Below are 13,894 nucleotides of genomic sequence, written 5' to 3' on the forward strand. Positions count from 1 at the left end.
CAGCTATTTTTTCCCACTTCACATAGTCAAACGCAGCAAGTCTGGAAATCTTCCCAGTCTGACAACACTGTTTACAATATGCCACAGCTTGACATGTAACAGAGAGTGTGGGGGAGTGACTCATTCAGTGTTTGCATTCTGATTAGGTGTTTGTTGAGTGTGTACAATGGCTTATAGGGATGAAAGAATAGGCAGAGAGCAAAGATTGTTTCTAATTCAGGCATTTTAATACTAATTAGCACAAAATGTTGCATGTGGCATTTACTGATGACCTTTATTGGTCGACTCATTTCACCAGCTCTTGATGTTTTGCAGGTGCTGCTTTCGTTGCGTGGAAATGAAACCACAGAGAGAAGGCAATGACAGGAATAAATATTTCGCATCGGAAATGTAGATATCCCCTCGGAAAACACAAGGGGAATAAGGGAAAATGTAAATCGCTGTGAGCAGAAAGGATGCAAAGATGAGAGGAGAGGTCCACCATCGTTCAAACATTTGAATTTAAATCAGCTGAACTATAGAGACAAGTCAGTCAATATCCTGTACCAAATGATGACTAAACCTCAGCTCACTGTGGTCCAACCCACATATTTTCATTTTTAGGAGTTGAATACATTTCAGAGGCGCAAAAAGCCGAGTGTGAAATCTCATTTCTCTGACAGCACAAAGACAATAAACAGGTGGCTGCCGCGGGGAGACAATGGCAGATGATTGATTACAAAAAACAAGCAGAGCTGACCATCTGCCTTTATTTTGCCAAAGAACTATCTTTAAATTCATTAACATTTCTGTTGACAGACTGAATGCTGATCACTCTTGGTGTTCACAGTCAGTTTCTTAGAGATGGGTTTGAACATTTGTTTATTCATATTTCAGTCCATGTGTGGAGGCCTCACAGATACAGGGAGTTTCTCTACACACAAATGGTCTTAGAGTGAGTGTAACAAACTTTTTATCAGCTTATCGCTAAGGCAGAAGCTAATACAATCTTACTGTGTGTGTGTGTCAATGGCTAATATCCTGAAGGTCAGTAAACAGGAAAGAAAATTTTCTATTTTTAAAGGTTTGCAATCTTTTCCATGGGATGCAGCTCTCTGCACTCCAGACACTCCTATTTATATTTACAGCGAATTGGTATTGATTTACGTTTTTTCACTCTAATGTGATTGGTTGACCTTCAGTGCCATCTCAGGTACAGCTGCCGTCACTGACTTACTTCTGCGGAGGTCTGAACATACGGCGGCTTCAAGTGGAACTGCGGCAAATCCATCAATTTGTATACAAAAGCACCCTTTCACAAGAAAAAAAGAGGATAAAGGAGCTTGTGTCCGGACCGACCTGATTTACAAATTCAGCAGCTCGACGAAGGCTTTGCATATTGTGTGTTTGGTTGTCCCCCCAACACTGCGCCCACCCAATCAATTTTATTACCAGCAGCCACTGATGGACAGTACTCATAAATGAGATGTCTTCTAATGACCTTCTCTCTTGAGTCAAAATAAAATTCATCATCAGACAGGGATAATATTGGATGTGCACCGCAAAAAAAATTAATCAATTAATTGAGTTATGAATGTTAGGGATAGTGTCACACAAACAATGCATCAAAGGACATAAGGGTAAATTGATATACAACACTTTTGACTATCTTTTTGACTACTCACACTCACACACACATACTTTTGTCTGTAGTGTCTTCCTGGAAATGAAAAAAAACAGTGCTGGGAGGTGGGGGTGAGACACGCCTACCTATTTTACCTTCCTCACACACACCCACACACACAAATTAGCTTGCTGAAGCTAAGTCATCTACATTGTTTAGCTATGAACATTGACACCAGTTGTATTTCTCTTCTATATTTCTGTGTCATTTGATAATTTGCGACTGATAGATTATATATTAAAGAAACCAGTAACAATCTATTCAAAGGCAACCTTTGTGTGCTAGCACTGACACTTTTTTGAAAAATGGAATGAAATGAAAGTAACACATACATAAGTAATGAGACAGTTGTGTTAAATCCAATTATGTTAAGTATTAGTTCAAAGGGACCGGCATAGTGAGGATGCCGTTACCTCCACTGCCTCACTTAGGCGGCACTAGCTGACAAGCTCATCCACTGTGAGGTTTGAGTTCCGATAGGCCATTAATTGAATAGTCATTTTCTCCCATGTTTCTCTTTGACCTCCAGGCACCAAGATGTAATCAGTTCATCTTTGAGTCCAAGTGAAAGTGTGTATCAAATTTGAAGACATTCCCAGAAGCTTTTCTGAGGATATCATGTTTAAGAAAAAACATTAACATACTTTGTGAGGCCATCCTGACCTTGAACCGAAAATATAATGCCTCCGGCCACTGGCTGTCACCGGCGCGGAGCCAAACAACGGAAAAATATGGCTAAATGTATTTAACTTCAGAATTTTGAGCAGCTCTGTCAGTTTCACGTTGTTCTAAATGCTGACAAAACAACACTTATGTTCTTTACCAGCATTGTCAAAAAAAGACAAACTTATCTTTTGTACCTTTTCTTGAGAAAAAAGTGAAGATGTGATGTAACTATGACAACGGAGAATGCCTCAGCTCATTGTCTTCACATGCTGGATATTGTTTAACATGGGACTCTGAGATTTATTACAAACTGTCATTCTCTTACACACCATTGTCTATTTGAATTAAAAGCAAATTAAACAGGAAGTATGGAAGTCATAACCTTCATTATATCGACAACTTGCTATTTGTTGTTCCAAACGTCCTGACTGAATTAGGAAAGGAAGCTTTTAGGTTTTCAGCACTAAATGCATACAATAAATTACAGATTGATTTTCAGTGACTCATTGAGTCCAGCTTCTCTCTGTACAAGTGTTTTATATGATCAAGTTTAATTACTTTTACTGTTGAAATTGTGTTACTGCTGTTCTTCCTTGTAGACATCATTATAAACCTCAGTGGGAATAACCTGATTAAATAAAGGTTAATCTTAATTTGAGAATTTGAAGATGGTGAATAAGACATCAATATGTTTGTGAGTGTGTGGCAGTGCTGACCAACCTGTCGTTGAGGCAACAGTAGATAATGGGGTTGTACATGGTGGAGCTCATGGCGAGCCACATGATGGCCAGGTAGACCTGCTGGATGAACCTCTCCTCAAACATATAAGGGAAGAACTGGTGCAGCAGGAAGTAAACATGGTAGGGCAGCCAGCAGATGGCAAACGTACACACCACCACGATCATCATCTTCACAACCTGTTGGACACATGAAAGCACCATCTTATCTTCATTGTTTTGCTTCCTTACTTCATTCAAGATTAGACCAATTAAGAAAGCATCAAATAGGCTAAAGGGTTAAAGGGATAGTTCAGCGAAAAATGAAAATTCACTCATCATCTACTCACCACTATGCTGATGGAGGGGTGGGTGGAGTACAATTTAGATGAAAAGAACTAGTGAAACATCATGAGAATTATTCTACATTAAATTTCTGCCAATAGATCCCTTTCACCTAAATCTTACACACTGGACCTTTAAAGCATGGACAGAATGGTATTGCTTTACTTTATTCAGATGCTGCAGATCTCATTTCAGGAAATGAACATGTCCTAACCTGTCCTAAATTAAATGTACTTGTTCCATGAATAATGTATAATACATGCAGTATAAAATCTGTCCAAGAAAACCATCCATCACAACAGTGTTACAGGAAATATTGTCAGTTATTGGTTCTCCAGATGATGAGAGTGCTGCAGTGCAGTGAATGTCTCCTCTGAAGACTCAGCATTCACCTTCTCAATCCTTTAAAATGCCTCTGTTAGTCCAACATTTGGCAACAAATCTGTCTGTCCACAAAAAGCTCAGCTGCTTTGAACAATTCATCCGTCAAAATGGAAATCTAATGCACAACGACACGTCATTAGCACTGTCAGTTACAGACTGCTCACCGACAGCGATCTGAAAACAATGCATATGGACAGATGTAACAGATCTGTGTTGCTCATTAGAGTAAGAGGTGAACTGATGTCCTACACAGGTACCACGATCAAAGATATTGTGCAATCACACACAACTGTCAAACACAACCTCCTAGAAAGTCTACTGGTTTCTACATTCTAACATTTTCATGGACACACCATTGCATTTATCTTTTTGGTGAAATTAAACATGACTAGAAATGTAGAGTGATTTAAATGTAAGTAATAGCCCAAGGATAATTACACCTTCATTGAGTTTGTCCTGTACTGTGATTTAGTTAAAATGCTAACATCAGCAAGCTATAAGGTCACAATAACAGTGCTAACATGAAGATTTTTTACAGGTTTTTACTATGTGTACTATCTTAGCATTAGAATGTTGGAACATTTGATAAATAGTACTAAAAACTTGGTACAGCTGAGGTTGATGCCATTAGCTTTGAAGACATTAGAATTTCAACCTGATGATGGTGCTAAGTGAAAAATGTCACCAAGGATCAGCAAGGCTTATAGAATTCATCATGAGGGAGTCCCTGAACCAATCTATCCACTGAGACATTTTTCCCCAAACCGCAACTTTATCTGCAAGGTTATGGGGACGATTAGTGCCTGTACTAAACGCCACTACAATTGATCCAACATTTAATGAGACATTTTAGTCTGGAGCAAAGTGGTGGATCGACTGACAAACCTATGTTTCCATAGGGACATGCTGAAGTGTGGCTAGAGACCGATGAAGAAATATTTAAATGAATCAAAGCAAGACGTTATAATGGAGTATTGGGGCCATCTTTTGGACAAAAAGCGATATCTAGATAATAAAGTTGGAATGTTTTGAGAAAAAAGTCAGTCATTTTAAGATACATGTCATTTTACAAGAGTATTAACAGAAGATTACATTACATTACATTTCACTGAGCTCATGGTTTTATCCAAAGTGACTTACAATAAGTGCATTCAACTATGAGGTTATAAACCCAGAACAGCATGAATCATAAAATTACAGATCCTTCTGTTGCCTCTGTATTATCAAAATCTATTGATGTTTTTTCCTATCGTTATTCAAGAGCGTGGTCTTTCAGTTGGAGTGTGTTCGCTTTACTTCAGAGCGTCCCATGTGGGCAGTTAGTCTTTAACTGGATTTATCCATGGCTTTATTTGATGGAATTCTTTGTGACTTTTTGGATTAAAATGACAGGGGAAGTCTGTTTAATAAAGCTGTGGAGAGTGGGAGTGGATGAACCTGTTTAAAGAGTAACCGTCGGCATTGGACTCTCTGCAGTAAAGCGAAAGCGCCCGCAACGTGGCAGGGATCATATCATTCATTTCATTGTTTGACCAGTTGTCAACACGACACTTGGCATTCTATTGTTTGGGGAATTTTGCGAGGGTTGTAGCACAAAAAATCCAAGAGCAGAGAAGAAATCTGAGGGCAGACAATTCACAAACTGAAAGACCACGCTCTAGAATAAAGACAGAGAAAAACCTCCAAAAAATCAAAAAGAACATTTTTCGACATGGCCCTAATATGCCTTTGTAAGATATAAAGCAAAGAAGTGATCTAAAATACAGAAAACTAAAAAGAAACTGCTTCATATGCCAATGCTAGATAAAACCCCTCAGAGTAAATGTTGACAGGCTGACCTTGCCTGAGCTCATCAGTGCAGTAAAACCTTGACAAAAGGCAAGTCTCTGCAAGTCTCTTCATTGAATGGTATTCTAGATGTGTGAATGCACCTGACCAGCATGGGCAGTGTAAGCTGACCCTAAAAAGTGAAAAAACAAGTAGGCGGTAGAGACGAGGAGAGCTGTTGGTGAAAACAGAGGATGAAGGGAAGTAAAGGTGAAAAGACGGCAGGTGTCCTGCAAAACCACAAAAGAAGAAAGGATAAAAGATGAAAGAGCCTGAGATTTAGATTCATGCTGCCATGAGGATTATTCATCACCAGAGGAAAGATTTAGAGTGACTTGGGCTGCTGTGTACAAAAGTGCATGTGACACGGTTGGAATAATCTGATTGGTCATTTAAAAGCTCTGCAACTAAGTGTCTGTTACCTTTCGTTTGGCGGTCAGCTGCTCCTTGTAGCGATCAGAAGAGTCACCAGGGATCTCGCTGGCCCAGAGGGTCAGTCCCACCACCAGATAAGCACAACCCATCACCAGCAGAGGAAGGAAATAGATGAGGATGGTCACACACACGTAGTACCTACAAGAAGACATACATCCCAGGTCACATATAAATCATATAAATAGTTTGCCTAAAGGAAAAACAAGGGTCGAGCTCTGGGTACCACTGGCTCCTCTGTACCCCCAGAAGAAGGGTTTTTATTAAGCAGCAGTAAACAGTGATGTGTTGGCTATTGATGTGCAGGGGCTTTAAATAAGGAATGACACGCTATAAAGCGCATACCTCCATCAAGACCCAACACATCCCTGCACTATTCCCTGGGAAATCTATAAAAATGCAAAAAATGATCTGCCCTTTGTCTGGACCCATGCCAATCGTTCTAATCATTCATTACATCTTGCAGCTTACTGCAGAATTTCATAAATGATCCTTTTGACGTCTAAAAATTCTTCAAATGCTCTTCAAATCAATAAAATTTATCCAAGGGTTCTTGCTAAATGGTCTGACCTTAAGAACACATCTTAATATGGAAGAAGATGTAAGTGATGTTTAGAACAACAAAACCTCAGTAACACAATGTCAGTTGATTTTTTTTCTACCATTTATTCTACACGTTGACTTAGCTACTTGTTACTACAGACTGTTTTTAAAGATGGACGACATGAAAGCTGCCCAAGAGTAAAGCCAAAGCATGTTCATCACCCCCTGGTAGCTTGCTGCAGTATTGGAGATTAACCCTTCCTCCTCCTCCTCCATGTTAGTAGGCGGGACATGGACCAAATTAAAGTCAAAGTATATGTCATATTAATTTCTCTCAAAGGTGGTTTATGTCATTTTAGCTGGTTCTAATCATACCACCTTTGGTTTGAATTAGTTATTTGAAGCATACAAATTTGGTGAATTATCCTCATGGATATCCTGGCTCCAAACGACAATTACTACCGTGTACAATCTGGCTCCAAATGCTGTTATCGGACAAAGATGGCAGTGTTCTGATATTTTGGCTTAATTTCTGGAAAGTGGGAGGGAGTGGATATGGTGACTAAATTTAAATTTAAATATAATCACTGTCAGATTATTGCTTATTTAATGTTTGGTAATTAAGTGGCAGTGGGCATCCTAGTTAAAAATGGCCTGTGAATCTATTTTCCAGCCTGTCAATCCACACTCACCCTGGAGCACTGGCAGAGCAAGCAGCAAAATAAAAGAAAGTTTCTGGTCGAAGGCTGACTTGATCGTCACCAGTGTGTTTGCCAGAGGATGTGATTTAGGATGTCAGGATCAGCAGGAAGACCTCTGCTCCAATAACTGTCCAAAGAATTTAAGCCCGATATGAAATAATTAAACATGACAGTTTCAGCATCGAGCTAATGATTTGCTTATTCATCACAGACACAGTGTTCGATCTTGTTAACTACCTGTAAAATGTGTTGACAGTAGCATGCCTGGTCATTTGTTACATGGCTAGAACACGTGTGTGCGTTGTGGTCTGTGTGTGTGTGTGTGTGTGTGCTCATTAGCCGCAATTAAAATGTGGGAAATTGCATTAAATAACCGAGTGTGTATATTGTGTTTGACTGTGCTCAGATGGGGGTGATGACCCTATGACTCCAGTATCCATGGAGGGACAATCACTTTTCCCTTCTATGAATGCTGCAGACGCCCCTCACAGGCAGTTTCCTTGGCAATTAACTACAATTATGTTAATCCCACTGAATACACAGAAGCACAGGAGCTTTCATCATGGTAAAAACCACCACACACTGAGCGTATGTGCGCATGTGTGCACATATATATTTATGAAGAAGAAGCGGTATTACCCAGCAGAGGACATTGTGGATGGTTGATATCAGAGCTGCAACAGGTTTAGTCTTTAGCCTCAGGGGATCTCTATGCAATTAAAACTCAAGAGATATGGACACGTGTCTGCTTTATGTGTCAAACTGAGCAGTCCACTTTCATAATCAACATTTGCCAAAGCCAAATCAGTAGAAATGAAAGAAGTGTTGTTACAGAGGTTCTAAGAAAATAGAGTAATAAAATAACCCTCGGTTTTAATTTTCCTTAAAAAACAACCAAGAAAAATACCTCTCAACTCCACTCTGTGGTAAAGTAGTATTGTCAGTCTTTTCTTTTTTTAGGTATGCTGCTACTCCACTCAGCCTCTTCGTCCTCTTTCATCCAAATTACTATTGGCCTGCTTCTACATTAAGTGGAGGCAAATTAAAGAAAATTTATTAAATCAGCTGAAAGAGCTCCTAAGTGCTCATTAGTTTTTCCTGGGAGTTTTTGTTTAGCCATCATGAGGAAAGTTGTGTACGGTTCGCTACACACTAACTTGAATAAACATGCAGCCTTGATATCACAAATGACCAGAGAGGACTGTGATTTACTGACATTGGCCCTGAAAACTGCCCTGTTTTAACCCGGGTTTAGTCTTAACTAGGATTAATGCAGACTGATGAAGAAAATGAGCTGCCCGATCTCATTAGATGCTACATGGTCTGTAGGCTAACACAGACGTTTGTAATGATTTGGCTGATTAGATTATTTTGAGAACTCTTATAGCTGTGTTTCAACCACAGGCACTTTTCTACCTAACTAGGAATCTTTTTAGCAACTGCTTGTACAAATAATGTTCTCGGTAAATCTTTTTACACCTAAAAAAGTCCCTTGTTGCAGGGTATTATGCCATGTCCAAGTTAAGTACATGTAAAAAAAGTTTTGTGGAGCACCTTTAACAGGGCAAAGAGTCAAAAAGTGCTTCACCAAAGTAAAAATGAAACATTAAAGGAAGAGCAGACAGAGCGTTCAACAGTGTCACAGCCATGACGTTAAATTAACAATCAACTTGTTAACTTGTATTTGTGTTTTTTGTAACCAAAGCCATTGTTTACATGTATCATGTTGCTCTTTGATTAATTTTTTCTAACCAAAATCCTTTTTTTGTTCCATATGTGAGAGAACGTTTCCTTATGTCTGAATTGCCCTACTAAATGAAACCATTGTTTCAGGGGATCTGTTGATGAAGAAAGCTAGATGCCAAAATGCGTCTGAGCTTTGTTTCTTAAGATCCACATGACCATGCCGTCACAGTAAAAGCATTTTAATGGCTACAAAGACAGTGCCTTGGAGTGTATTGTAATTTCTTTTCCCACATGTATCCTGATCTAAAGGGAACCTCAAACCAATTCACTTTGAGTCAAGGAGGCGATCTTTACCAAAACCTTGTCACAATCACCTTTTGGTTTAATCAAGTGCGAGAAACAATAAGACCTGGTCAGACGATCAAAGTGACCTGCTGGTGATATAAGGTCTCAGCAGGTTATGGAAATGTAAACAGGTACATGACAATGGAGTGCTCTTTGTGTGCGAACAAGAAACTCAAACTGAATCCTCAACATGGTCATGGTCAATGTAAAGAACACAGGATGTTTGGTTGTGGGTCATTGGATCTGGTCAGCAGCCTTGCAGCAACTTTCTGCACAATTTGCAGATGGTCCAGTAACGACTTATCGAGGCAGGTGAAGAGTAAATTATACAACAGTAGCAGATATAAAAGCATGAATTTCATCTTTTGCTTGAAATGCAGATCCTTATCCAAAAGTACACCTTCTAAGTTCTTTCTCAGTGAGAGCAAAAATACATTGAGAAAACTTTGAAGTGATCCTATCTGGAGCTGTGATTGCTCAGTCTTATCACATAGTAGTAACTAGAATGGTACTCAGTAGTTTGCATACCCTCATCAACTGTCTAAAGGCCCAACAGTCCCCTTATCAAACCACATTTAAATTCACTAGATCCAGATTTTTATTTGAACATTCACCAAATTGCACACACTCATAAAAATGAAATCCACACACGCCTGAGTTCTTCTCTGAACAAACAACCAGCAGGTATTGTGATAATCCATCCGGCAGTTTTGGCATGAACAAACCAAAAGGGGTGAATACGTAACCTCCAAGGATGAGTTATTGAAACATTTATGTTAATATAAATCAGTTTGAGTAGATTCATTATCGGGCAGTTTGTTTGGTTTACCAACAACAACAGCCGCCTGGACAGTACTGACGTCTGAGAGAATGCTGGGCTGGACTCTAGAACAGAAGAAGCTAGTGTTGCTCTGGTGCACCTTCTACTTTCATTTACCCTCGTCTGTCAGGAGCAGTGTTTGCTCTTCAAATGAGGAATGGCTTGCAGATAGGAGCTGATGGTACACATCTGTCTTTAGAATAAACTGTGCAAACTTTTCCCTTTAGTAATCGAGAGGTTGTTTTGGAGTCAAATAAACATAATTACTTACTTTTTCTCTGGAAAAAGAAAATAGCTTCTGTTGCAATGAACACTAGAAAATGGGGGTGGGATCAATATATGGGGAAATAAAGTGATTGTTTATTCATTCTTTAATGAGTGTCTGAATCTTAAACTACTGCTCTGTGGAGTAAACTACTGAGTCTGCTAATAAGGAGACCTCAATGAATGAATAAGTAACTGAAAAAAGACTCCTACATCACCAACACTTCTTGCACTGCTTCTATATTTAACCTGAAGATTTAATATTTTTTTAGTGTTGTTCTTCTGGATCTGTTCAAACACCATCTGCACTGCAAAAATAAAACCATACTCAGAGTGTTGACTAAAGGAGCAGGCCTCAAACCACAGTTTTTACCATATGGACGGGGTGAATCAGTTCAGAGTAAACGGAAGCTGCTGCATCCGCTTAGTGGCAGAAATGTGATTTGTATGCACACAAGTGTCTGCAGGACTACTGAGCTGAGAGGAAAACTCTGAATCCTTCTGTCTTTGTAATTGTTTGAGTTTGTGTCTCAAGAGTTTAGACTTAAAAAAGACAGACAACATGCTGTGTACTACATCTGGTGTTTACTGAATACAATTTACTTTAGGGGGTGGGTGTGTTTGTGGTGAGACAGAATGATTAATTCTGTCTCTTTGGCATCGTTCATTGGATTTAATGCTAGAGAGTTGTGAAATTGACTGTAACAACTTGCTAATACCCTCACATGAAAAAGGACAACATGTGATCAACAATGGTAATTTATTAGCATTGTCTCAGATACATATATTTGTTAACACATATGGAGCAGAAGACTGGTTGATTTATTTCATGTGACGACTTGCAGAGCATTGGGACACCTATTTCCATTCTTGACTCATCTATTGCTGAAGCTTTTAAGTGAAACTGAGAGGAAATCTAGGAGATTTACTAACCTTCCATAAAATCAGAAGTTGTTAGTATGAAGATGTTGACAATCTACATCCACGCTATTACTTTTCCATTTTAAAACGCATCAACTCTGCTACGGATATTCCTGCTGCTGGCCCTGTTTTAGTTTGAAAACTCATGGGTAGTGGTTTAGTCTGAACGGGCAGAAAAGGAGATGTTTGGAAACGATGAAATAGACACTCACAACTGCTTGCTGATAGCTCCCTGGCCTGAATTTGGTGATCGAGGTATGTGGAGGTGAGGGGGCTGGGAGAGCACCTTCACCTGCACCACAGAGGATCAATCAGTGCAGGGGAGAGCTGTCAGCTGATTGATCCTCAGGTTTAAAAGGCAGCGGCGGAGCTGCCTCGAGCACACTCACGCTGGACAGACACGCACAGAGACATTGGGCTGAAAAGCCAAGCCTCAGCAGAAACTGCTGGGCTCTTTAAGTTTATATTTTGGAGAGTTTTGTTGAAAAGTTTAATAAAATATGCGTAAACCTGAATGGCTCATAGCTCTGCACTATGTTTCCTGTCAACAAAAGCCACTACACAAAACAGTGATGCTGAAAGTGACACACTCATGACACCAGATGCTGCATCCGTCTAAGTGGCATATGGACTTGTCCTAAAGTGCTCCTTCACCCTAACTCCTCCAGACAGTGAATCATGAAGTGTCAATCTTGCAGAGAGAGATCGTGGATTGATTTACTCCTCCAACTGATTTGCATGATTAAAGTGGCTCTGTAGTTAGATGGTGATGGCAGGTACCGGTTCCAGCGTCACAGGAAAAATGACAGCCTCTACTAGAATTAATAAGATATTGGCGCCATAAAAGCGGCTCAAGTGTGTCATTGAGGGGAGGTTGGAAACTGACAAGCGTCTGTCGAAACACATCTTTTGTTTTTAATTATTCCAAAAGCACACAGCAATTGAAAGTGTAGAGGTATTGTGTTGTATTGTGACAATCACTTTAAAGTTTAGAAAATGAGCATTTACTCAATGAAAAGTCATTATCTGGTTAAAGGTGTGTGGTTCTGACACTTAAGTAATTTGGGTCAGGGTTTAAAACAGGTTCCCACACTTCCTAATACAGTTGAGTATATTTCACAGTTTCAGTTGAGCTTCCTGTGAGATGTTGGGAGTTGCTGTGTTTGTCTATTTGAAAAGCAAAAAAAACTAAGAGTTCTTGTGATATTTCTGAGAATAAAGACAATGTTTGAAAAAGAGATGAAAGATGCGCAGCCGCAAATTTCTTGTCACTGACATTCTCAAAGACATGAAGACGTCTGTGAATGCCGCGGCTTGCAAGACATCAGCTGTGAGAAGTGAGAAGTGTCTAAAAAGCATAATACATATTTTCTGATGTTTATTTCAGCGCTCTGGGTATAAATGCTTTAATATTTTTTCGTCGCAGTTATGTATTTTTAAATATGAATATTGTGCAGATTCTTGCTGCAGGGAGCCTAACAGCTTGCCTTGCACACAGTGTACAGACTGACTCAGACTGATGCACACTTACAGTTTTGATAAAATGTTAAACCTTCTCATCGCCTGATCTTTGAGAAGATTTGTCATCTTATGAAGTCAACACTGATAATAAGCGTCCTGTAGATATCCTCTCTATTATTATTAGCCAGGACACAAGTAAACTGGAGTATGAAGCGTGATTAAACTGTGATTACTGTTCTGTAATGGTTGAATTATTTAATCCTTACTCTGTAAACCTTGCCAAGAGGTTATCTAAAGATGAGCTGCTATTTTGCTTCTACCCATTCTTCTGCTATTTTTTATAGAAGTTTTTCCTAGCTTATGTGTCTGTTATGTCTTTTGGATACGTACTCTGATTGATAATCTTGAACAAAATGCCTCCTTACTACATTTTGTGATTCCGTCAGACCCAAAAGAGGACCTAACAGTAAGGCAGGTAAGGTGTGTGGAATTTAATACAAATAAGCAGACTAAAAGACCAAACTCAAAAAAAGCAACAGAAAGCAAAAGGAAAGTAAATCAGCAACACAGGTGGTAAAAACTGAAACATTGAGAAAAAAACAAAGGACAAAACAAGAAAACTGAAACACAGGGGAAATCCAGGGACAATTGTGCAGACACATAATCAAAACAAATGAAGGATCTCCTTCATTCTTTCCAGGAAGATCATTGTAATAACATCATATGCTATAGGCATATATTGGAATTTTTATGGTCAGTGAAAAAAACAAACATAAATATTGTGGAGTATTTCTCTCTGAACAGTTATTGGGTACAGGTATAAAGTGACTCTAAATGGAGGGAAATATGCAAGTAAATCTCAAGTACATCAAATTATTCAGAAACCACCAAATAATACAATTGTTAAAGTTTCCTCATCAACAGCTGTACCCTGTAAGAGCAGGGTGACTCTCCGACAGATCCTGTCTTCCGGGAGGGCCCCAGGGACCCGGCACTCCCACTGATGGATGACACTCAGGGGAGAAGAAGCTGTACTATTTCACCTTGCTGTCGAACAGGCTGAATCAATGAAACCACACTCAGTGGAGGTCACACACACACACTGACAAATTATACACAG

At 39.3% G+C, this 13,894-nt stretch overlaps 1 protein-coding gene across 1 annotated transcript in view; it reads right to left on the reverse strand.

The window, feature by feature from the left end:
• Positions 1-13,894, reverse strand: part of tacr1a (tachykinin receptor 1a) — a 43,795-nt gene that overhangs the window by 9,242 nt on the left and 20,659 nt on the right. Inside the window, exons 3-4 of the mRNA XM_020093564.2 lie at positions 6,024-6,174; positions 3,050-3,246 (exon numbers count right to left, since the gene is read on the reverse strand). Of these exons, the coding sequence (XP_019949123.1) occupies positions 3,050-3,246; positions 6,024-6,174 (348 nt within the window). The remainder of the gene's footprint in view (positions 1-3,049; positions 3,247-6,023; positions 6,175-13,894) is intronic.

The sequence above is a fragment of the Paralichthys olivaceus genome, chromosome 4, assembly GCF_024713975.1.
Source record: "Paralichthys olivaceus isolate ysfri-2021 chromosome 4, ASM2471397v2, whole genome shotgun sequence".
NCBI lineage: Eukaryota > Metazoa > Chordata > Actinopteri > Pleuronectiformes > Paralichthyidae > Paralichthys > Paralichthys olivaceus.